The 26039-nt window shown below is 42.9% G+C and overlaps 1 protein-coding gene across 10 annotated transcripts in view; it reads right to left on the reverse strand.

Annotated features, from left to right (window-relative positions):
* Positions 1-6111: 6111 nt before the first annotated feature.
* The window catches only part of ntrk3a (neurotrophic tyrosine kinase, receptor, type 3a), a 287024-nt gene continuing 267096 nt past the window's right edge, over positions 6112-26039 (reverse strand). For 2 of the 10 annotated variants that reach the window (XM_014124431.2, XM_014124429.2), the window contains 5 exons: positions 23571-23809; positions 21769-22012; positions 16602-16607; positions 16149-16307; positions 6112-8425 (listed from right to left, as the gene is read on the reverse strand). In XM_014124431.2, the coding sequence (XP_013979906.2) occupies positions 8240-8425; positions 16149-16307; positions 16602-16607; positions 21769-22012; positions 23571-23809 (834 nt within the window). In that variant the 3' untranslated portion in view covers positions 6112-8239. Of the gene's footprint in view, positions 8426-16139; positions 16308-16491; positions 22013-23570; positions 23810-26039 lie in introns of those variants that run through there. The other 8 variants (XM_014124435.2, XM_014124434.2, XM_014124433.2 and 5 more) reach the window with 7 other exon arrangements.

The following is a 26039-nucleotide window of genomic DNA, read 5'->3' on the forward strand; positions in this document are numbered from 1 at the left end:
GATTCCAGAGAAGTACCATATCCCAGGGAATATGAACTCACTCACACTATATGCCCTGAACTTTAAAACACTATATAGCCTTAAACTGTATATCAGCCTTTGCCCACATCCTTTCCCCACAGAACTAACCGGAATACTATAGCGAAGAAAATGCATGGACGTGTATGAGAAGGAAGTAAAGTTAGAGTACATAAAAGAGAGAGTTAGGTTTTGAAATGTCATGCATGCACTGAGGCTAATGACGTCTGATCTGAGTCAAAGCCTGCCTCTCTCTCTCTCTCTCTCTCTCTCTCTCTCGCTCTCCCTCCCTCTCCCTCCCTTCTGTTCCTGGCAGCTCTTCTTCTAATCAGGCCTGTCTGCCTGGTGTCAGTGCAGGTGCCTGCCTCTGAGGAGGACCACCCTCTATCTCCTCAGCACAGCTGCTAACAGAAACTTAGGAAGTAGCAGGTTATTTACCGCTATTTTACTTCCTCCTTATGGTAAAGAATTCTGGAACATTACAGATGTCTGCCACTCCCTCAATCCTACACACTTGAACAAAATGCTCTCAATTTCATCAGGTTCTAATCATCGACAAACAGTGAGCGTGGTATGAAATATGAACTTTTTTTATATGCCTTTGGCTTAATTGTGGTATTTTGCAGCAGTACGAAAATATATGCACTCACTACTGTAAGTCACTCTGGTTAAGAGCGCCTGCTAAATGACAACAACCTGGTGGAGGGTTTTACGGACGGGTAGAGAGAAACCATATCTATCTTGCGTTCGGTTTGTTTACATCTACAGGCCTCACTAGGAGTGAGATGAGGAAGTTTAACGAACCTCCCAGTGCTATGAGCTCAAAGCAGGAAGAAGCTCAGTGCTGCAGGTTGAGAGAAAAGGTCAGACACTCTGTCCTTCCTAGAATCCCTAGCCATATTCTTTCCCAATACAGTCTACAATAGCAAGTCTAGTCTACAACAGCAAGAGACTACCCACTGGGCACACACACTGGTTAAATTAGCATGTTTCCACGTTGCACCAACTTGGAATAGACATTGAATTGATGTCTGTGTCAAGTGGGTACAGGCACCATGACCTGAGGTAATGAGAGAAACAGTGACTTAGTTCTCAAAACAAACTAGAATATTTAGCGATAGCACCACTCTGCAGGGTGAGGCGGGGGTTAGTTTAGTCCTTGATCCTGTTGTTACAGACCATGAATTGACACATTAATCAGAGATGGTTCTATTCTTGAAACAGCCAGACGTGTCTCTCGCAGTAGGTATTGCATTTAGAAGTAAACTTCAGGGCAGCGCTCAGCGCCATGCCAACTGTTAAGCAAACCAATTAAAGGTGAAGACCATTTAAATAGAAATGCTCCGGGTTGTAATCATGGTGAAAACATAAAGGTCCTCTGCAAGCTGACTAAACAGAGAAAGAGGACTGAATAATAGATTGGCGACACAGTAAAACAGGTTTTAAGATTTTTCACTGCTTCTCTCTTTGCTCATTGTTCTGTGGTGTACATCCTCTCTCTGTGGTGTACATCCTCACTCTGTGGTGTACATCCTCTCTCTGTGATCTACATCCTCTCTCTGTGATGTACATCCTCTCTCTGTGGTGTACATCCTCTCTCTGTGATGTACATCCTCTCTCTGTGATCTACATCCTCTCTCTGTGATCTACATCCTCTCTCTGTGGTGTACATCCTCACTCTGTGGTGTACATCCTCTCTCTGTGGTGTACATCCTCACTCTGTGGTGTACATCCTCTCTCTGTGATGTACATCCTCTCTCTGTGATCTACATCCTCTCTCTGTGGTGTACATCCTCTCTCTCTGGTGTACATCCTCTCTCTGTGATGTACATCCTCTCTCTCTGGTGTACATCCTCTCTCTGTGATGTACATCCTCTCTCTGTGATCTACATCCTCTCTCTGTGATGTACATCCTCTCTCTGTGATGTACATCCTCTCTCTGTGATCTACATCCTCTCTCTGTGGTGTACATCCTCTCTCTGTGGTGTACATCCTCTCTCTGTGATGTACATCCTCTCTCTGTGGTGTACATCCTCTCTCTGTGATCTACATCCTCTCTCTGTGGTGTACATCCTCTCTCTGTGGTGTACATCCTCTCTCTGTGATGTACATCCTCTCTCTGTGGTGTACATCCCCTCTCTGTGTTGTACATCCTCTCTCAGTGGTGTGCATCCTCTCTCTGTGGTGTACATCCTCTCTCTGTGGTGTGCATCCTCTCTCTGTGGTGTACATCCTCTCTCTGTGGTGTGCATCCTCTCTCTGTGGTGTACATCCTCTCTCTGTGATGTACATCCTCTCTCTCTGGTGTACATCCTCTCTCTGTGATGTACATCCTCTCTCTGTGATCTACATCCTCTCTCTGTGATGTACATCCTCTCTCTGTGATGTACATCCTCTCTCTGTGATCTACATCCTCTCTCTGTGGTGTACATCCTCTCTCTGTGGTGTACATCCTCTCTCTGTGATGTACATCCTCTCTCTGTGGTGTACATCCTCTCTCTGTGATCTACATCCTCTCTCTGTGATCTACATCCTCTCTCTGTGGTGTACATCCTCTCTCTGTGATGTACATCCTCTCTCTGTGGTGTACATCCCCTCTCTGTGTTGTACATCCTCTCTCAGTGGTGTGCATCCTCTCTCTGTGGTGTACATCCTCTCTCTGTGGTGTGCATCCTCTCTCTGTGGTGTACATCCTCTCTCTGTGGTGTGCATCCTCTCTCTGTGGTGTACATCCTCTCTCTGTGATGTACATCCTCGCTCTGTGATCTACATCCTCTCTCTGTGGTGTACATCCTCTCTCTGTGGTGTACATCCTCTCTCTGTGATGTACATCCTCTCTCTGTGATGTACATCCTCTCTCAGTGCTGGAAAAACAGATAAACTACTGGTCCTGTAATCAACGGAGAGAGAGAAATCCCCAAATAGTCAGGTCCCTAAACACAGCTATCGGCACTGGCCCTCTGGCCTACCCCTTCCCACTGTAGCAGCCAGCCAGGCAAAGCCAGGGGCAGGGGCAGAGGAGGTAGGTGTTTGTTCATCGCATCCGTTCCAGCATTCCCACATCCCCTCCCACTCAGTGAGCACAAACAACCCCTCAGATCTCCTAAAGAGAGGCGCACACACACACACACAGAACACGGGGGATACGAGGCGAGGAGGTGGGTGTGAGGGTGGGCAGTGCAGTCAGAGCCCTGGATTGGAGGGCTGGAGATGCTTTTTGCATTCCAATGAGACTCCGAAAACTCAGCACCAAGGTTAATCTAGATGTCAAAGTCTGCTGACAGCGCAGGAGATTGCTCCTGGGTGACATCCCATCTGAAGTCTTAACGCTGCAGTCAATTTCATCCCTCCCTCCAGGAAATGGAGTCAGGTTTGCCGTTTTTGTGAGAGTATGCAAGACTGTACATGGCAGGATTTTCTCATTTTCTCTTCATTTTACACTCCTCTTTTATGTTTCTGAGAGGATATATTCTGTTTTCTCATGTTTTGTCATGATATAATGCATGTGGTATTAGTGCTGTGTCTGCATGCATCTGGGACAACAGTCTGATCAACTGTGGCTCGTTCTTTCAATCAGTCTAGGCCAACAAAACCATGCGACACTAAGTCAAGACAAAAATGTGTGAAACTGCTTTTGAAACAACTGTCATAGTTATCTGTCATAGGAATAACATCTGGCGGAAGATGGCATCACAAAATCTACTTTTGACTGTTCTTCAAAACCCCTCTTCTGAACCTGTATGGTTGTACTCGTCTCCAAGATAAGAGGGATAACTGCCGGTTTATAGTCTCATAACTAAAGGAGCGTTTCTAAAATCAGATAAGGACATTTTAATTAAATGCTTTGAAGGTAGGTCAAAAATAATTTATCATGCAGGGAAGGAGAGAGGGGATAACTACCTGTTGTTGCTAGGATGGCTGTTCTGCAACGCCAGCGCTGATGCAAACGGACTCCATCAAGTACATTAGATATTCCTCCTATCCATAATTCAGTAACATTACCCTCCCAAACATGACGAAAGTAACACAAAAATTTGGTAAGCTGGAAACAAAAAAGGATCTTAGACTATGTTTTTGGTGTAAACTTGACGTTCCTGCTGTGTGTGTGGGGACAGGCGGAGATAGCAGAGGAGTGCTGCTGTAGCAGGCTAGCTCCACGGAGCCCTGGGTTATGAAGTGCTCAAAGAGAGCTCATTTCAACTGCAATGTTCCGCTTTCCTGCCTCCCTCCTCACTCCTCCCCATCATGATTAAGGTCTTAAACCCCTCATCAATCGTCGGCCTCTTCACTGCAGCAGCCATAACACGACACCGGCAGCCAGCTCTGTTCTCCTCTCTGGCCAATAGACAGCGCTATATTACTGGGCTGAAACATGCTAAGCATACGACCTTCACTGCATTATCCCAGCTCTGCTCTGCCTCCTCAACTGACCTCAAGCGATTACCCCCCAGCCAGGCCATCGTATTTAAAGGATATCTAAAAGCTGGAGCCAAAACCTCCTTTCATTGGTAATTTTCCCCCATTTCTGCAAGGTCAACTCATTAGAGTCGCAACCTTAGGCGCTTGTCCACTGTCACCCCTTACCGGTCACAGTTACTTTACTTAGTTACCTCTCTGCTTAGTCATACGCTGAGGTCATCTCCGGTATTCTTAGAATCAACTAATTCATCTATTTTCTCTCTGATGGATAAATAAGACATTGACTTCACATAAAGACATGTCGCCCTCCACTTCTCTCTCCCCTCAGTCGTCCACCCAAAGTCTCCTGCCCCGCCCCGTCCACAGTCTATCCCCCTCCCGTTGCTACCATCAGCACTAAAGCGTACTCTGTCCATGGGTCATTGAGCATTGATCAGCTTCAAGGTAAATGGAGTGTAAAATGCTTGGCTCTGGCCTTTCAGTCAAGTCACACACCTAATGATGAGAATCATCCTGAGGATACAGTGGCAAGAGCCATGATGTCTTGACACATTCTGAAACACAACGTCCCCTACACTGGGATTTATACAGCACATTCCAAGGGGGCTATAAAGGAGGGTAATGTAAACACATTTTATTTCAGGAACTCATTATGCAATACTGTTTATCAAACTATTTTATAGTTAATTTGAATATGATAGTATAGACTATCAATGTGCACTGTCCTTTACATTGTGGTTGCCTTGCGGTACCTATAAGCTCCTCCCGTCAAGGTTTACTCTGGTACGTTTACATTTTAGTCATTAGTACACAGGCTTATCCAGAACCACTGTGTACATTTTCATACTGGTCCCCTGTAGGAATCAAACCCACAACCCTAGCATTGCAAGAGCCATGCTCTACCAACTGAGCTACATTCTCAATCCAGTGTGGAAATGGTTAATACATGAGGCTCTGAGTCTGTTGTTTCCTATAGGAGCTTAGCTTGGGTAACAACCTCAGAAGTGACATGTCTGTTTCCTTCCAATTAGGACCTAATCTGGCACTAATAGTCTCTGTGCACTGCATATGATGTGTAAAATCTCCTAAGTCGCCCTAATGGCTTTTTTTTTTTCAATTATAACCAGTCCGTAATTTGTGCACTCATCCATGGAGGAGGTGTTAGGAGAGGAAGAGGGCAGAATTGTTTACCAGTGGAGCCACAATCACAGGCTGGAGGAGAGGAGTGTACTGTGGTGCTCTACCAGGGGAAATCTCCATGACTTCGTGTGGGAGCTCAGGACTCATACAGCCAGCCGGGTGAATTGTAAAGTCATTGAATGCAGACAGCAGGAAGCAGCAGGCCTCAAAACACGACAGGAATATTAAAGGAAGAGGCATCTTATCATACATAACTACAGTATGTCAGAGTCACACACCGGTCTTTGAAAGCTTCTGAAATCCTCCCCATCCCTGCTCGTTCATACAGAGAGAATGACTGGATCTCTCAAGGAATAAAATAGGAAACCAGACCAACAAATGTTCCTGTCACTTTCCCTTCCAAGCCAGATGCACCTAGGAAACTTTGTCGATGTGAATTCAGAGATTAAGGTGAAGAGTATTTTTTTGATGTTGTGATTAGGTAGAAGATGGGAAAACTACTTTTCAACTTCTTGCTAAAAAAGATGAGAAAACTTTGAGTATCTCGCCATTCTAACGTGAAGGAACTTTTAATTTGAAAGAAAAGTACAGTATTTGTAAGTTTGACCAGATAATTCATATTGAAGCTTTTAAAATACATTTTTGTTGAAGTAGGCAAATGATTCTGTACATAAACGTTAATATGAAATTGATCACATAATAATATATCACCTTGTTAAAAAAATGCAGATAGGCAAAACATGGTGCCAGTTTGGCTCAGCATTGAATAATTATGGATTTATCATTGGGGTGTTATTGAGACTAAACACAACCTTGAATGATTACATTACTCAGCGTAAGCAAGAGGAGAGAGAGCGAAGGAGAGCGAGAGAAGGAGAGAGCGAAGGAGAGCGAGAGCGAGAGAGAGAGCGGTAGAGAGAGTGAGCGTGAGAGAGGAGCACTTTCTCCCAAAGCCCCAGTGTTTGTCATCACAGCGTAATGTTCCAAACAGCCCCCATAGCTACAGAGTGCTCCATCACTAATACGTAATGAATAATTCACGTCACTGTGGTCTGCCATGTTTGCTATTGTTTAACATTGGGAGAGCTGAGAAAGATAAAGGATCGTTTGCAGAAATCTTGCGCACATTGAGAGAAGAAAACATTCTCAAGCCTGCATTACAGTAATGCTTTAACTTGAATGTACGTGTACAGAGAATGGAAAATGAGAGGCAGTTACTACTATTATATGAATGTATAGTGTCTAGTAGCGCATTTCCTGTATAAACTGCAGAAATTGAAACATCAGGGTCATGACTATCTGAAGGCAGTAGAATAACATTATCCACAACCTGGAAAACAAGATGAAGTATAATACAATGCCATATAAATGTAATTTTCAGAACACAGCCGGTGACAGCTTATAATGCTATATCATAGCTATAGCTCTTTGCTCTGGCTAGATGTACATGAGATACATGGTGATACAGAATGTGGGGCTGAGAGCAAATCTAAGCCTAGATTACACTGAAAGAACAACAGTGAGCTGGAATGAGGGGAAGTGGGGCGCTATGTAAGATCATCATAAATTCATACTGTAACTGTATGCATCCTGCTCAGTCTGTCTAAGCTCACATCATGATTACGCTACTGACAGTCTACTTCCTGTTCATGTCTCAACCTAACATCCTGACTCGTAAGGTCACATTGTAATCAAATATCCAAATCAAATAATAAGACTCTAAATAAAGTCGATTAAATTCATTAAAAGCAACAGAAACAACACACTGACCAGGTGAAGAAAATAGTAACACAAATGAAAGATTATCAAAATATCTATAGGATTCACTCACCATTACAACACACCAAGAAACTAAAATAATCTAAATAGGAAATGAAATAAGTTAACATATTTTTGTGACATAGAAATTTACAGTATATACATTCAATTTTAAATTAAGATGACTGTGTTGATTGTTGGCTCTGTCTTTCCTATGAGTTCCACATCTCAATGAAAAGCTGTTTCCTCTCAGTAGCCAATCGCCTTGTCGGATCCAGAGTCAGAGAATAGATCCAGCCAATCGGAGTGCAGTAAGGCTTTCTTCAAAAAGTCCCAGCCAATTGTCTGACTTGCCAATAACAAGAGGTCATCTCCAACAGGTGACATACAGTACCCTTAGCAAGAAACATGGCAGATATCCACACTTTGAAAATAAAAATAAATAAAAAATATATATAATATATATTTATAAAATGAAAAAGAAAATCACCTGGGAGTTTGATCTTCTGTCAAGCTGTCAGGATACCAAAAGCAAACCATTTTTCCAGGGTTTTCAGCTTTTTTTTGTGTACTTTTTGTAATTGAGTCATTTTCTAGCATTTTTTTTTTTTGTGATACTTTAAGTAGGCTGTTTTTACCAAAAAAAGAAATAATGTCCTCTTCATACAGTATTCAGTAACTGTACAATTTTAAATGCAGGTAAACAAAATGTAAAAGTGCTTTTTTAAATACTGTTATCCAGTGTATCGAAAGGAGTAGCAGGCACTTAAGTCCATCCCCATTTTGTAGGTGTTTGACAGTGGAGCAATAAGGTGCTCGTTGTTTGGGTTATTCCTGGGGTTTTGTTCATCTGTTGGGTAGAGACAGACAGAAAAACAGACAGATAGACAAACCCCAACGTACACTAGCCCAGGATGTCCAGGTAGACAGGCGTGGCTTTGCCCAAGGCATAGAGGATTTTCTGGATATCCTTGATGATCAGCCTCTGCTGGGGCTCCCTCTGCCAGCAACCCAACATGATGTCATACACCTCCTTGGGACAAACTCGTGGCCTCTCCAAAACCCGTCCTTGCGTAATACACTCGATGACCTGGGGCGAGAGAGAGAGAAAGAGGTCACAACCCAATTTAGAGTATTATACTGTTTACCAAGAGCACCACGAGACATTTACAGGCAGAATTATGTTTTGCTTAATCACCTTTATTAGCATCCCCCAGGCTATAACACCACAATATGTGTACTGTTGTAATTACATGGGCACAATGACCAGGTCATAAGGAATATTTAAAAGTGAAAGGTTATGCAGTGCGCATAAACAAACACACCGATGCAGTGTTGTCAGACTTGCCTGCTGATGTAAATCGGGACATGTATCATTTTACATGTGATCCCTCTGGGGTATGGTGGGAATTAGGAGTGTATGAGCTGTATAGGTTGTTATCAATACATGTCACAATAAGGTTGCAGAACATTCGATTGGCCTCCTGGGGGGGCAGGTAAAGCCTAAAGCTGCACTGTTAGCCAAATTGGAAATGGAATTACAATGGAGCAGGGTGGAAACACAATTGAAATGTATTTACAGAAGGGCTGTGGTCACCATTTAAGTAATACATTAAATATATACACCACATCGTGGGTCCATTATTTTCCAATTTCCATCTTATAGCAACCTAGCACAAGAATGTACTGTTTAGTCAAACATTCTAGGGTTGCTATTAGATAGAGCTCTTGTGTGAAGGAGAACAATGGCAGAGCAGACAGCCATTTTCCTCCTAATATTCATTTTTTTTTGGCCAGCTGGAATAAAAATGTAAGAGGACCAGTGCTTCTATAGCACAAAACAATATCACATCTCTGCTGTTTCCGTGTGATGTTGTTAGGCTACATCGTATCATTGTTCACTGTTCAGAGTGCACTGTTGAATAAGTGATTATATCAAGTTCTTTGTGGATGGATTTAACTAGCTTGCTAGAAGGTACGCTACACATTAGGAGATTAGTAGACCATCAGTTGGATATGGACTGAAAGACAGACGAGGACCACTAATGCCCCATTCACATTACATCTGAGGAGTCCGTTGCGTCATTCATTTCAATGGGGGACGTTCACAACGAAGAGGTATCGCAGTGCCCCCTTGTGGTTGAAGGCTCTGCTGCGAAACGTTACCAAACCACAGAACAAGATGAAAATGTGGTTTTCGGCGATGGCTTTATGGGATTGCTAGCAATTTGTAAACAATTATCCATTCCTATAAGTGATGTTTTATTATCAACTGAAACACTATGTTTCTCCTGTCTTGAATAAATAGATAACAATTATTTTTAATATGACCTCTGATGAGACTAGTCTCTCCTTCATCTTGTCTTGTGTTGAAACCCTTTGCTCTTCGTTCAGTAGCGGAACGAAATTGCATGAAGATGAAGTACGGCTTAATAAAGAGGACCTCTAAGCAAGGTGAATGGAGTGAAACGGGGCGGGATCATCAATTTCACAAATCGGGTTGCTGTAGGTGTCCTGGAGAGCAGGTAGTTTGCCTCCGGTGATGCGTTGGGCAGAGAGCACCACCCTCTGGAGAGCACTGCAGTTGCCGTACCAGGCGGTGACACAGCCCAACAGGATGCTCTCAATTGTGCATCTGTAAAAGTTTGTGAGGGTTTTAGGGGCCAAGCCAAATAAATTTTTCTGAAGTCTACGATCAGCTCCTTTGTTTTGTTGACGTTGAGTGAGAGGTTATTTTCCTGCCACCACTCTCCCAGGGCCCTCACCTCCTCCCTGTAGACTGTCTTGTCATTGTTCGTAATCAGGCCTAGTTTTAATTACGTAGTGCTTATGGTTGTCCATCGTATTTGATGATGACTTCCACTTTGAGTTAACGGTGAATTCTTTGGTGACTGTAGAGTCCAATCTGAGATCCACAAACTTTATTGGAGGTGGGGCATATGCAGTCTGTGTTGGCAGGGGCAGGCATGGTTGTATGTCTCCTGAGCTGTTTTTTCCGTCTCTTTGTGCTCCTCTCCTCCTCCCACCTCTGTACACCGCAGGTGGAACGGTTGGCACTAGCATCCTCTAGGGCCCCAGTGTTGAGGATCAGCGAAGTGGAGTTGCTGTTTCCTACATTCACCACCTGGGGGCGGCCCGTCGGGAAGTCCAGGACCCAGTTGCACAGGGCCGGGTGTATACCCAGGGCCCCAAGCTTAATGATGAGCTTGGAGGGTACTATGGTGTTGAAGGCTGAACTATAGTCAATGAACAGCATTCTTACATAGGTATTCCTCTTGTCCAGATGGGATAGGGCAGTGTGCAGTGCAATGGCGATTGCATCGTCTGTGGATCTATTAGGGCGGTAAGCAAATTGAAGTGAGTCTAGGGTGTCAGGTAAGGTAAGGTAGAGGGGATATGATCCTTAACTAGCTTCTCAAAGCACTTCATGATTACAGAATTGATTTCTATGGGGATCGTCATTTAGTTCAGTTACCTTTGCTTTCTTGGGTACAGGAACAATGGTGGACATCATGATGCATGTGGGGACAGCAGACTAGGATAGGGAGAGATTGAACGTGTCCGTAAATACTCCAGCCAGCTGGTCTGCACATGCTCTGAGGACGTGGCTAGGGATGCCGTCTGAGGCGGCAGCCTTGCGAGGGTTTACACGCTTAAATGTGTTACTCATGTCGGCCACGGAGAAGGAGAGCCCATAGTCCTGATAGCGGGCCGCATCGGTGGCACTGTGTTATCCTCAAAGCGGGTGAAGGTGTTTAGCTTGTTCGGAAGCAAGACGTCGGTGTCCACAATGTGGCTGGTTTTCCCTTTGTAGTCCGTGATTGTCTGTGGACCCTGCCACATACGTCTCGTGTCTGAGCCGTTGAATTGCGCCTCCACTTTGTCTCTGTACTGATTTTTTGCCTGTTTGATTGCCTTATGGAGGGAATAACTACACTGTTTGTATTCTGCCATATTCCCAGTCACCTTGCCATGGTTAAATGCGGTGGTTCGCGCCTTCAGTTTTGCATGAATGCTGCCATCTATCCACGTTTTCTGATTTGGGTAGGTTTTAATAGTCACAGTGGGTATAACTTCTCCGATACACTTCCTGATGAACTCAGTCACCATATCCATGTATTCGTCAATGTTATTCTAAGAGGCTTCCAGGATGATCATAACAATCTTGAAGCATGGATTCCTATTGGTCATACCAGTGTTGAATAAACCTTAGCACGGGTACTTCCTGTTTGAGTTTCTGCCTCTAGGAAGGGAGGAGCAAAATGGAGTTGTCATCAGATATGCCGAAGGGAGGGCGGGGGAGGGCCTTGTAGGCATTTCAAAAAGTTGAGTAGCAATGGTCCAATGTTTTTCCAGAGCGAGTACTACAGTCAATGTGTTGGTAGAACTTCGGTAGCGTTTTCCTCAAATTTGCTTTGTTAAAATCCCCAGCTACAATAAATGCGGCCTCAGGATTTGTGGTTTCCAGTTTGCATAAAGTCCAGGTAAGTTCTTTAAAGGGCTGTCGTGGTATCGGCTTGAGGGGGAATATACACAGCTGTGACTGTAACCGAAGAGAATTCTCTTAGTAGGTAATACAGTCAGCATTTGATTGTGAGGTGTTCTAAGTCGGGGGAACAAAAGGACTTGAGTTTCTGTATGTTATCACAATCACACCATGAGTAGTTAATCATGAAACATACACCACCGCCTTTCTTCTTCCCAGAGAGTTCTTTATTCCTGTCTGCGCTATGTACTGAGAACCCAGCTGGCTGTATGGACGGGGACCCTATATCCCAAGAGAGCTATGTTTCCATGAAACAGAGTATGTTACAATCCCTGATGTCTCTCTGGAAGGAGATCCTCGTCCTGAGCTCATCTTTATTATCCAGAGACTGAACATTAGCGAGTAATATACTCGGAAGCAGTGGATGGTGTGCACGCCAGCTTTATCACAGCTTTAATAAAGTGAATGGTGGGGTGGCTAGTATATCTGTTACATCTGCTATCCAACACAACAGATTACCCATCATGTTTAAGCTAAAACATTGCATATTAATTATACTACAATGTCATAGCCGAAACAAAAAACTCTGACAATACTTTTATTTTACCCACATTTTAATCGCATAGACAATCAGGGGAAAAGCAGAATATCAAAAGTGTCGCACAAGCATGAAGATGGGATGCTCGAGGGGGGGGGGGGTGGGGTCGTTCCTGCAGCTGTGCCCACATGCAGGAAACCAATGGGATAGTCAATGGTGGGTACAATCACATTTTACATTTTAGTCATTTAGCAGACGCTCTTATCCAGAGCGACTTACAGTAGTGAATGCATACATTTCATTTCATGCATTTTTTTTTTTTTTTTTTTGTATTGGCCCCCCATGGGAATCAAACCCACAACCCTGGCATTGCAAACACCATGCTCTACCAACTGAGCCACAGGGAAGACAATGGATGGAAAATGTACCTAAACCACACATACTGTACTTGTCAGGTATAGTATGGTTTTATTTTACATCAATGAAATATCCAATTAATGGTGGCCAATACTGAGAGATATAGGAATAGTTTTTGTGCTCTAATGCACTGAAGTGGGCTGCTCCTGCCCCCAGCTGAGAATGGAATGTTCAAAATGAAATGAAAATCGGACATTATTGATAACCTATTGATCTGGTGTTTTCTGTTGAATGGGTATGAGAACAGCTTCAGGTTCACATCCACAGTCAAAGACAAAGTAACCTGTCATGAGCAATAATTACCAATGAATCCACTCTGCGCTGTGACAAACAGGTCAGGGATGATAACGGGATTGCAATGCTAGTTAGGCACACCTTTGAGTTTTATGTTATGTTGTTTATGTTTTCATGTTATTTTACTCTGCTGCTCATTGTGATTAGATAGCAGGTGTGTTTATTCCTACATATTATACAGAAACATGTTTAGCAAAAAATAAGACTACTTAAATCTAGGGTTAAACAATTACAATTGAGTTGGATAGCTTTGTTGTGCGGTCTGTGTCTATTTTAGGAACAGTGAGAGGCTGTGTTGTCATCAGCGTGATACGCTGTCTGCACAACTGTAGCCCGAAGGCGAAGAGCTCTTTCCACAGGCGTTCAGTCAGTGAGTCACCACAGCCCCCCAGACTGCAGCCCAACCTTGTTACATTTACATTCACAGCACCTCCACATAATTCATATTTATAAAAGACTTCTGGCGTGGGAGACCTTGTTGTTTCTCTACCTATGGCTGGCCTCAGCATTGATTTATAATGCTGTTTTTCAGGTCTCAACGTAATAAGACAAGTTAGAAAAGCTGAAAGCTGCCGTAAATATATTAATTTGCTAAACAATGTCCCTGTCAAACTGTACATGCTGATGTTTGGCTGGAACCCCAAGCAGTGTTGTTCTGACATTTTAATTATCATGCCTTTTTAGGTTTGGTGGTCTACATTGTGCATTGCAACCCACTATTTCACCAAAGTTGCTGCAGAACAGTATATTAGTATAGTGCTTCTGTCAATGTCTACAGTGTGATGTCTTTATGCTTGAGAGGAAGATCAGTGGCACATGTCTGCACATTATTATTACTGCCATGTACTGTATATAGAGGACCTGCAACAAAATGGCTGCTCACCTCTTATTACCCCTTATTCTTTGAGTGTGATTTATGGTGTCTGAAAGGCATGTGTGTGTTTGTGTGTAAGTGGGAGTTGAGACTGGGAATTATTTGATTTCAATACGCTCAGCTCACACTAGTATAATGTAGGTGCTGCTCTCTTGTCATCTTTGCTTAAGTCAGGGATAGGCAACTTTAATCTGAACTCATCACGAGGGGCCACAGTTGCTTACCCACATCCATAACCACATTTTAAAGGCCTCACTCTTGACAGTAGAGAGACATTCAGTTCATTTCGCCATGGGGCATAGAGAAAGCGTTGCAGTTTTAAAGCAAGTTTGCAGCAATACTACATATGTTGCCATGGGGCGGAGAGACGATTTTGCAATTTTGTAACAAATTTCATGCAATTCTACTCATTTTGCCATGGAGTGGAAAGAAATGTTTGCAGTTTTTAATATGATGTCTGAGTGAGACTGACTAACAAAATCAATGGCGGCCTAATTCGACCATGATTACTAAATTCAGATAGCTGGCCGCTAGACTAATTTACTAATCTAAAAATGTTTTGCTGACATGGGCTAATGGAGTAGTTATGTTTCCATTAACTTGTCTAGTGTTTTTTTGTTGACATGTAGAAAGTTTGCATAGAAAATAGATGTGGCAATTGCCTGCAAGGGTGTTTCCATTTAACCATCTTGTGTCGATAAAAACCTGCTGGATATAATAACATCACATCTAAAAATTTTGTAAAATCACATCTAAAAATTTTGTAAAATCCTAGTGTCAAATAAAAATCTTGTTTGAAGTGTTTTCATTAACCATTTAGGCAAATTGCGCATTAATAAATTGTTGACAGCCTGTATCCCTCCCACCGATCCATTTTATGTTTCAGAGACCCCACGAAAGCCAGCGTGAATAAAATGCAATAATTGACTAATATATTCCGTATTCTCATAATTCTCATGTGCCGATCAACGTATCGCCACGGTCCGTGGTCGCCATGGTGAAAATTACACTCCTGTCGATCTGAAATAATTGGATGATGAAACTTGTTAGCCAACCAGAAAAAAAAATGTGACGCAATTCAGGCATTCTTGAAAGTCAGCACAATCGTTGTCCTGCAAAGAAACATTATTAAAACATGTTTCAATAAATTGCAAGCCGAAGGCATTTAGAATAAAATGTGGAGTGGAGCTTATGATAACATCACGTGTCCCTTGTATCTTCAAAAGTATTCGGCAATCATCATTTATTTGAAAAACAGTTTCCATCCTCATTTGTCGCAATAAAGAAAGTTAAAAATAAAACTCCACCCATGTCGAACAGATAAAAATGTTGTCCATCTTCATAGAATGTCTCCTATTGCTGCCGTTTCCATTTCACGTCGCAATTTCTTTTTTCTTTATCACATTGTTTTTGTCGAATAAACCTGGGTCAATGGAATCCTGCCTAGTGACTGACAAAACAAGAGAAGAACTGCTAATACACAACCACATTTGGAAATTGCACCATGTGTATTCTACTATTCTAACTCGCAACAGTAAGCTGAGGGGGGGATTGATCCGAGGGCCTTCAAAAGGGGAGCCGTGGGACGCCAGTTGCCCATCCCTGATTTCCGTCTTAATTGATTTCTCTTCTGGTCCAATATTGAGCCCAAAGGCCACTCTAAGAATAGGCCAATTAACCTATCTCACACTGCACCATTCTAGGGATTAGTAAGAGACTGTACTGGATGGTAGTCTTGGCCAAGGCAACAACTGCTGAATGCACGTTACTGCATTGTGTGGTTATGTTGCTTATTATCATCACTGTATTGCAGAAAAAATGGCAGAATACGAAGATGGGTGTGCTTGGCCAACGGAACAGGAAATATCTCTACATTTGGCCCATGAGGTCTGACAACAGCCTTCATATTGGATTACATTCCTAAACCCAAAATACAGGCATACTGCATACCGGTACCCCCTGTATATAGCCTCGTTATTGTTATTTGATTGTGTTACTTTTCATCATTTTTTACTTTAGTTTAATTGGTAAATATTTTCTTAACTCATTCTTGAACTGCACTGTTGGTTAAGAGCTTGTAAGTAAGCATTTAACGGTAAGGTCTACACATGTATTCGGCGCATGTGACAAATAAAGTTTCATTTGATTACGATATAAACCACTGAAATGTGAGTTGAACCCCTCTGTCCATGCAGTTACAGTACCTCATTGTTGGCCAGTTGAAACCATGGCTGCTTCCCGTAGGTGAAGATCTCCCAGAGGATCACACCAAAGCTCCACACGTCGCTCTCTGTAGTGAACTTCCTGTACATGATGCTCTCAGGGGGCATCCAACGGATGGGCAGCATGGTGTGGCCCCCCACCTGGAAGCGAGAGAGAGAGAGCGAGAGAGAAGGAGAACAACAGATGTCAGCACACAACGTTATAGACCTGGACTAACGGCTCAAAGGGATTTGAAGGTTAAATCACAACTGAAAAAGAAAAAAAAGAAAACTATTGTACATGTGAAAGAAACTGTAAAGAATACTTTTTTAATGACATATTCACCGAAAGGCATGCAGCAGACACACTTCGAATACTTCTAGATGGTCTTTTCTAGTTTTTTTTTTTAAACTTGTATTTTTCTTATAAAATATTTGAGAAGAAGGGAAACCTACACAGCCCTGTAACACAGAAGATGAAGAAGAGTCAATGAGGCTCAGCTGGGAGGAGGAAGAGAAGATGGAGCCAAGAGAGGGAAGGAAAAAGGATCCATTAAAGAGGTTTGACAGCTTCAAGCCATGCAGCAACATAAATGAAGTCTTCCCCTCAGCATTCCCTTCCCACTGTCTGTCTGACTGCCAGATATTATAAGAGTAAAACAATGAGGTACTAATCATCTGCACCCTCCTCTTTAACTCAACAGGATCGCTTCAAAATCGGTTTCCTATTCATGTAAATTGCACTGTGTTAATCCTATCTGTGGAAGAGTTGAACAAGAGTGACGTTTCAATAGCGGATGTCTGATTATTGTTACTTTCAACTCTTAAGTGGTAGCTGCATATTAATTACAGAGCTCATTAGCACTGAGCTCACTATGGGTCAAGGTATTGACGGAGCATGTGAATACAAAAGAAGTTAACATTACATTACATTCCCACATGAATTATACTGTAGCTACAAAGGATCGGTTTGCCATCGATAATAACAGTATATTATAGCATCAGTTTCCTTCAGGTAATTATGTATTGTTGGTTTTCTTTGTTAAATTTGGCCCGCTGAACATTATAATAAGTTGTTCCGTTTTACAACATCTTCAACATACTCACCCCTTCCTTCTCCCCCTCCTCCTTCTCCTCCTCCTCGTCCGCCTGCTCTCCTTTTTTAAGATTTATGACGGTTTATTAATGAGATTATGGTAAAAAGTCTGCCGGACCAGGTCCCATAAAGCCTGTGTGAATATGTAACCCTAACGACTACCACACTCTAGTGATCTTCTTCCAAGCTGAAAAGAGAAAAAAAGTGCAGGATGTTTGAAAAATCAAATGTTTTCATGTTCATTCATATAAATAACCCATAGCTTATTGTAAATAAGGCGGATGCAGATTTCAAATGTGTGTGTACTGTGCAGAGAAGGGTATAACAGTTTTAATGCATTTCTGGCCCATTAGGGAAAGGGCTATTTGTCTATCATGCAATCCACACGACAACCCTAATATTCACTGTAAAATCAACTTAAATGTTCTTACCTCGAATCCTCACCTTTGTCATAGCTCTACCCTACTATCCCATCTCCTGATTCAATCCCAGCCCTACCTCATAATCAATACTTGACAGGGAACAGGTCAGAATGTCATGGGAAGTCCCTATGACTTCTCCTAGTACAGTACATTTGCAAGGGACTCAGAAGTGAATTGGTATCCCTGCTGCAATGACCTGACACCCTTTCCATTCTGCTGGACCCCTGACTATTGACTTCATGTGGACAGATTGTTCTCTACCAGACCAATGTTGTTGGCACTACATGGTACACCACCCTAGAATGCAGGCTGGTGTCCAAAACAGTAGAACAGGAGGATGATACAAATTCACATACCGTTTTGAAGACTTACCACAGTTCTATGATATTTGCAAGATTCATAGGTTGTACAGGTAACTGCCAAAATAATGGAAACACTTGAGTAAATGAGGGATACAAAGTATATTGAAGCAGGTGCTTCTACACAGGTGTGGTTCCTGAGTTAATTAGGCAATTAACATCCCATCATGGATAGGGTCTGGGCAGGCCATTATTTTGGCTACAATGGCTATGCCCTCATAGGATGCCAACGCCCCCGTCCACAGGGCACGAGTGGTCACTGAATGGTTTGATGAGCATGAAAAGAAAAACGATGTAAACCATATGCCATGGTCGTCTCAGTCACCAGATCTCAACCAAATTGAACACTTATGGGAGATTCTGGAGCGGCGCTTGAGACAGCGTTTTCCACCACCATTTAAAAAACAAAAAAATTATGGAATTTCACCGTAGAAGAATGGTGCTGCATCCCTCCAATAGAGTTCCAGACACTTGTAGTTTCTATGCCAAGGTGCATTGAAGCTGTTCTGGTTCATGGTGGCCCAACACCCAATTAAGACACTTTATGTTAGTGTTTCCTTTATTTTGGCAGTTACCTGTATCTGCAAGACAGATTTGTGTTCGTTATGGAAGCTCTGTCTGTCTTGGGAGACTAGATCTGGTTTTCGGAGTCATGTATTTGTTAACTTGTTTATGTGTTTGTGTGTCTGTGTGCTGGGAGATTACATTAATTGATTGAATTTCAATCAATCTTAATGGCTTCTCCCTGGCAAGCACCACCCTCAATTCAGTCTGGGGTTGAACGGCAGATCATGGAAGCATATAAATTAGAGTGTGGTCTTCCCTTGTAGCGGAATTAAAACTGGCAGGGTGATGACAAAAACACCAACACAATTTAAAAGCATAGCACAATTAGCATATAGAGAGAAATTAAAGTATAGCTAATTTGTATAATCAGACTGACGATAACATATACATTGATTGAAGCAACTGTTAATACATTTTCAACACTGTCCCTCTATGTACAGTCTGGTCCATAATTATTGGCACCATTGATAACGATGAGCAAAAAATACTCAAATATATACACATATTGCATGCAACAAAAAAAAGACAATTGTATTATTACATACTAACACAATTGCTCAGAGAATGAGAGGTTGTTTAACAGCTAATAATAAAATGATCAGATAGGGGTAAAAATTATTGGCACCCCTGTTTTCAGAACTCCAACACCCTACCCTTGCGAGGATAATGACACTGAGCCTACTTCTAAAATGTTTTATGAGTTGGAGAACACATTGGGATGGATCTTAGACCATTCCTCCATACAGAATCTTTCCAGATCCTTGATATCCTTCGTCTGCACTTATAGTTCGGAGACTGAGATGGCCATTGCAAAATGTTTATTTTGTGGTCAATTAAGCATTTCTTCGTGGATTTTGATGTGTGCTTGTGGTTATTGTCTTGCTGGAATATCCACTTGCCGCCAAGTGTCATCCTCCCGGTATAGGCAACCAGGTTTTGGCTAAAATGTCCTGGTACTTGGTGAAGTTCATGATAGCGTTGACCTTAACTAGGGCCACAGGACCAGTGGAAGCACAATAGTCCCATAACATCAAAGATCCATCACCATATTTTACTGTAAGTACTTTTCTGCATATGCTTCAGTTTTTCGATGCCAAACCCACCACTGGTGTGTCTGGCCAAAGAGCTCTATTTTCATGTCGTCTGACCATAGCACCGGTTCCAATCCAAATACCGTTTATCAAATTCCAGGCGGCGTTATGGTCAGATGACATGAAAATAGAGCTCTTTGGCCAGACACACCAGTGGTGGGTTTGGCATCGAAAAACTGAAGCATATGCAGAAAAGTACCTCAAACCTACAGTAAAATATGGTGGTGGATCTTTGATACTGTTTTGTACAGTATTTTCTGCTCATCTTTATCAAGGGTGCCAATAATTATGGACCTGACTGTATGTCGTTACGTTCTAAAGAGCAGATGAATCATAATAATGAAGCTTTCCTCATTTGGAACAATGGCATTGGATTGTTGGATTAACATTGCAGCTGACCAACAGTGGCTGTTGAGGAAGTGTAAAGGAATTATACACCCAGCATAGTTAGTTAAACAGTGATCTGAATGAAAATGCATTCCTCTATGACGTAATATCATGCTATCATTGTCCGCTGCCTCTCAAACTGCTGCATGACCCATGCTCAATGTACATTCATGTGCATGTCAAGGTTGCCTGACTTCCCGTTGCCTTTCAGATTCACATAGCCTTGCTATTTGTTGTATCGTTTCCAACAGGGTCTATGAAGCCATGTCATACTTCTCAGCTCACAAACACAGTGCCATGTCAGATCTGTGTGCCTGCCTGCAGACTGAGAACCAACAGCTAATTTGGTTTGGGGGAGCCCGGGCATCATTTTCATTATACAGATGGGGCTGTCAGATATGCTGCCTGTGAAAAAACCCAGCTCAGACTGTGCTCTTGCTTACTGTGTCATATCCCTTGAGGGCAGTTTTCTTGCTTTTCCTGAAGGAGAGGAGCGGACGTCAATATGTCAGCAGTGTCAGGGAGATATGTTCTTGGCAGCCGCCCCAATTTATAATCACTCAACAACAGGGAATGTGTCCAATGCAGTTACGACCTCCTAATCTCTCAGCTCTGTCAGTGGACCATACAGCAGGCCTGGTCTGGCAGAGATGCCCAGGTCCAAAATGGCAAAGTCCCAAAGATGCTGCTAGACCAACAGGGGGCAGTCCAGCAATCCTGGTAGTAGTCTGGTGGTGAATCAGTCTCACACTGGCTTTTCTTTCTATACCTTACCTTAGTATCTAAAAGGAGAAAAGCCACATGACCCCACTCTCTGAGGGTGTCTCAGGGGGAGATGGGACGTGCAAAAAACGAATTTCTGTGTGAAATATAAATGTGTATTTTTGTATGTCCCAACTTCACCTGATACACCCTCTGAGAGTGGGGTCACGGAAAGCAATTAGAGTTAAGTGCCTTGCTCAAGGGCACAGCCACAGATTTTTCACCTTGTCGGCTCGGGGATTCCAACTAGCGACATTTCAGTTACTGGTCCCAACGCTCTAACCAGTAAGCTACCTGCCACCCATTTTACTGAGCTGCTTATTGCGAAGGTACCATTAAGGAAAAGTAGCCTGCAGAACACATTAAGTAGGATGAGACTCAATGGACTATTTGACATTTACTGCAAATGTAACTTCTTTTTCACAATGGCAATTACAGTCTGTATCTAGTGAAAATCCCCTGTGCCACAGTAATAATCCCTTTGTAATGCCAGCACAGCTTCAGCAACTCCATTCTCATCTCGGCTACGAGCTCTATATTCTGGTCACCGGGAAGAAGTCAAAGAAATAATCTTCTGCTACAAACAAAATACAGCGAGAGTGGTTCTGCCCTAGACGTGGCACATCTTCACAAATAGACATATTGAGCATGCATCACTTCTCCTTGTACATTTGTGCATTAGTAAAGGTAAAGAGTTCAGGGCAGGGCAGGTATCAGTAAAGGTCAACAAACACATCATCATGAGGCAGGTGAATGCAGGGCCACCGTCCACAGCCACTGTGTCAAAACACCACCTGTTCTCTAAAAACACTGTACGGTGACCAAAAATACATCATTGAGTCGATTATGAATGTACAGTATAGCTTGATATAACAAACAAGCAAATACATTTACTACATGAAATCATTTGTTATCTATAAAACATACAAAGGTGCTTACCCTGTAGTAGTCTGTGCTGTAGATGTCCCTGGACATTCCAAAGTCACCAATCTTCACCAGCAGGCCGTTGCCCACCAGGCAGTTCCGAGTGGCTAAATCACGGTGCACAAAGTGCTGGGAGGCCAGGTACATCATCCCTGCGGCGATCTGAGTGGCAATGTGCAGCATCTGAGAAAGGCCTAGCTCCCCATTGGTCTGCAGCGGCTGTCCGTCAACCAGGATCATAGCGTCGGGCCCATGGGCTCTATGGATTGGGATGGGAGGAGGGAGGGAGGGAGGGAGGGAGGGAGGGAGGGAGGGAGGGAGGGAGGGAGGGAGGGAGGGAGGGAGGGAGGGAGGGAGGGAGGGAGGGAGGGAGGAAGTCATCAAACCAATAAGGACTTGAGCTCAGACTTAGTGAACTTGTCTCAAGACAGAATCACCATAACTAACTTCATATTGCATTTTGAAATGGATTATTATTATAGCTGTGAATAGTATGTTACAGTAGTATGTTATTCAGTTGTAATGGGTTGGGCATTAGATGCATTTTACAGTCAACCTTTAATTGAGACAGGAACATTGGCAATGTCATTAATGAACAGGGCCACTGGGTACAAAACCAACAGGAGCTTCTCCGTATGAATTAATTCAGAGAAACATTAACGGAAATGCTATTAGCCATGACATTTGCATGTGTAAAGCCACCAGCAAGCCGACGTCTGCCTGATCTGCCTCTGCTATTGAGCACCGATGTTCCCTGCCACTGCAGAGGATCCAGAGGTTTAACAATATCCAACGATAAAGGAGATCAGCCATCTCATTTGCAATCTGAGTCACAGTTCCCCGTCTGTGGAGGCTCAGTCAGCAGTCTGCCGTTACACAGTGTTTTGTGGTTTTACACTTAACAGGTCATCGCTACTTAATGTACAGTGTAGCGAATAGGAAGTCACTGCTGCTGGCACTGGGTGACAGGTCTAGTGGAAAACATAAACATTGTATTTTCCCTCCTGTTTCTTGTACGCTACAACATTTCTCTGAGGGGAAGCAATCTATGAATTACAGCCTGATGCTTGCGGTAAGCCCTCAGGGTTGTTTACTTGTATGTAGAAATGAGGAAATGGACAATAACTTATTTTATCTCTGGAAATGATCACATCTATGATATTGCTGGCCAAAGGGTTTATTGTATGACCACCTCTAATACTGCTGATCATTATGCAGGTTAGTGTACTGTGGATCAGTTACATCACTACTGGGGTGCAGTCAACCTTCCATTCATTGTTTGGTCTATAGACAGTTTGATATTGGTAAACAGTGGGAGATGCGCGCCCCCCCCCCTCCGACACACACCTCTATTAAGCTGAGTAAACTTACACAACCCCCAAAAACATATATATATGAAGTCTGTTTCTCAGCTTGTGTTACTCATGGGCTACACCAAAGACAAATGTTTTGAAGTTAGTAAGAGTTTAGCACGTCTTGCTTATCTCACACATTTCTCTGCTTTATTCAGCTGAGTAAACTTAGCAAATCCAACTACACACATGATAAAAAATTATGTTTCTCCGTTGACAGCTTGTAATCCTTGGCTACAGCACCCAAAGACAGAATTTAGTAAGAGTTGAGCACATCTTGCTTATCCCACACATCTCTACTTTATTCAGCTGAGTAAACTTTCCAAATTCCACCAACACACACATTAGAAAAGTATTCCTCAGTTGTCAGCTTGTAATACTCATGGACTACATCACCCAAAGACTCATTTACAGAACTTAGTTGAGAGCTGAGCACGTCTTATGCATTCAGATGACACAGTTTACCTGAGAAACTTGTTGAGGTCCCCGTGCTTCATGTACTCAAAGACCATGATGAGGGGGTCTCCATCCACACACACACCATAGAACTTGACAATGTGCTCATGCTGCAGGTTGGTCAATAGTTCTGCCTCCCTCTGGAAATCTTTTCTCGCTGCAAGGGTGGGGTCCTTCAGCGTCTGAGAAAATACAAGGGTGGGGTCCTTCAGCGTCTGAGAAAATACAAGGGTGGGGTCCTTCAGGGTCTGAGAAAATACAAGGGTGTTTAACTGCTTAGCAAAGTATGATACTGTTGGACATAGGTTTTTCTCAAAGAAACAGAGCATTAAAGTTTGCTGGCTTCCTTACAATGAACCCTGGATAAACACTGACACCCACACACACAATAACCTCTGGCTGGTGCAAACACAACAGAGACAGGGTAATAAATGGAGCAGGGAGCGGTAAAGCACTTTAATCTTTCCATTTGAGGAGCAGAACATGAACGAAACATTTCTTGACATGTTGTCACAATGACCCGGCAAACTGTACAGCTTTACAGAAGCAGATCATTTTGTAATTGACTTCATTAGGCATCCCATACACAATCTGACATTTCATTATATAGCCGTGATAAGAGGCTCCGTGCCTCACCAGATGTAGACGCTGTTGTTGTCTACCGTATTGGCTAAGAGTTATGGTATCATTATTGACGAGCTTATCGGCTGGAAATAAACCTCCCTAAATTCCCACCTATGAAATAGCTTGGCCTTTACGCTCAATCTCTTGTCTCTCTCTGATCCTCCACATGTAAAAGGTAGGATTTACTCCTTACTGAGTCTGGGATGACTGCCAAGCAGTCATTGCTGGTTGCTTCTCCATTAAAAAATGAAACATTTTGCAGCTGTACTGTAAACTAAAGTTTGGAAACAAAATGCATGTTTCCCGGAAATGGTCATGATACAATCCTCTACTTATGTAAACCAAAATGATCATTCATAGAATTCATAATACTATCTAACAGATATTTGATATTCAACAATGATAATCACAAGGTTTTTCTAATGCTGTATTCATTTTAATTCTCTTGGATGACTTTATATGACGATGCAAAGGGGAATTTGAATGTATGGCAGTGCCCATGGACAGATGGCAAGGCATCCATCCCTATTCTCCTGGATGCTTTATGACCCCTATGCTGCTAGAGGAGTGGTGTGTTCCTAGTCCACCTGGATGTACAGGACAGACTAGAGAGACAGCCAGCTAGCTAGCACAGACACACAGAGTAAACAAACCGTTTTTACAAGGAGGCTCCTAGACTTGTTGACCTACACATATTTAAAAAATATCCTGACATTCCATTATAACCTATGTCTAAATATACAGCACATTCGGAAAGTATTCAGACCCCTTGACTTTGTCCACATTTTGTTACATTACATCCTTATTCTAAAATTGATTACATCGTTTTTTCCCCTCATCAATCTACACACAATACTCCATAATGACAAAGCAAAAACAGGTTTTTCTACATTTTTTATACATTTGCAAAAATGTAAAACTGAAATATCACATTTACGTAAGTGTTCAGACCCTTTACTCAGTACTTTGTGTTGAAGCACCTTTGGCAGTGATTACAGCCTTGAGTCTTCTTGGGTATGACGCTACACGCTTGGCACACCTGTTTTTGGGGAGTTTCTCCCATCCTTCTCTGCAGATCCTTTCAAGCTCTGTCAGGTTGGATGGGGAGCGTTGCTGCACAGCTATTTTCAGGTCTCTCCAGAGATGTTTGATCGGGTTCAAGTCCGGGCTCTGGCTTGGCCACTCAAGGACATTCAGAGACTTGTCCTGAAGCCACTCCTGCATTGTCTTGGCTTTGTGCTTAGGGCTGTTGTCCTGTTGGAAGGTGAACCTTCACCCCAGTCTGAGGTCCTGAGCACACTGGATCAGGTTTTCATCAAGGACCTCTCTGTACTTTGCTCCGTTCATCTTTACCTCGATCCTGACTAGTCTCCCAGTCCCTGTCTCTGAAAAACATCCCCACAGCATGATGCTGCCACAACCATGCTTCCCATTAGGGATGGTGCCAGGTTTCAGGCCTGGCATTCAGGCCAAAGAGTTCAATCTTGGTTTCATCAGACCAGAGAATCTTGTTTCTCATGGTCTGAGAGTCTTTAGGTACCTTTTGGCAAACTCCAAGCAGGCTGTCATGTGCCTTTTACTGAGGTGTGGATTCCATCTAGCCACTACCATAAAGGCCTGTAGGGGGGAGTGCTGCAGAGATGGTTGTCCTTCTGGAAGGTTCTCCCCTCTCCACATAGAAACTCTGGAGCTCTGTCAGAGTGACCATCGGGTTCTTGGTCACCTCCCTGACCAAGGCCCTTCTCCCCTGATTGTTCAGTTTGGATGGGCGGCCAGCTCTAGGAAGAGTCTTGGTGATTCCAAACTTCTTCCATTTAAAAATGATGGAGGCCACTGTGTTCTTGTGGACATGCA

The sequence above is a fragment of the Salmo salar genome, chromosome ssa10, assembly GCF_905237065.1.
Source record: "Salmo salar chromosome ssa10, Ssal_v3.1, whole genome shotgun sequence".
Classification (NCBI taxonomy): Eukaryota; Metazoa; Chordata; class Actinopteri; order Salmoniformes; family Salmonidae; genus Salmo; species Salmo salar.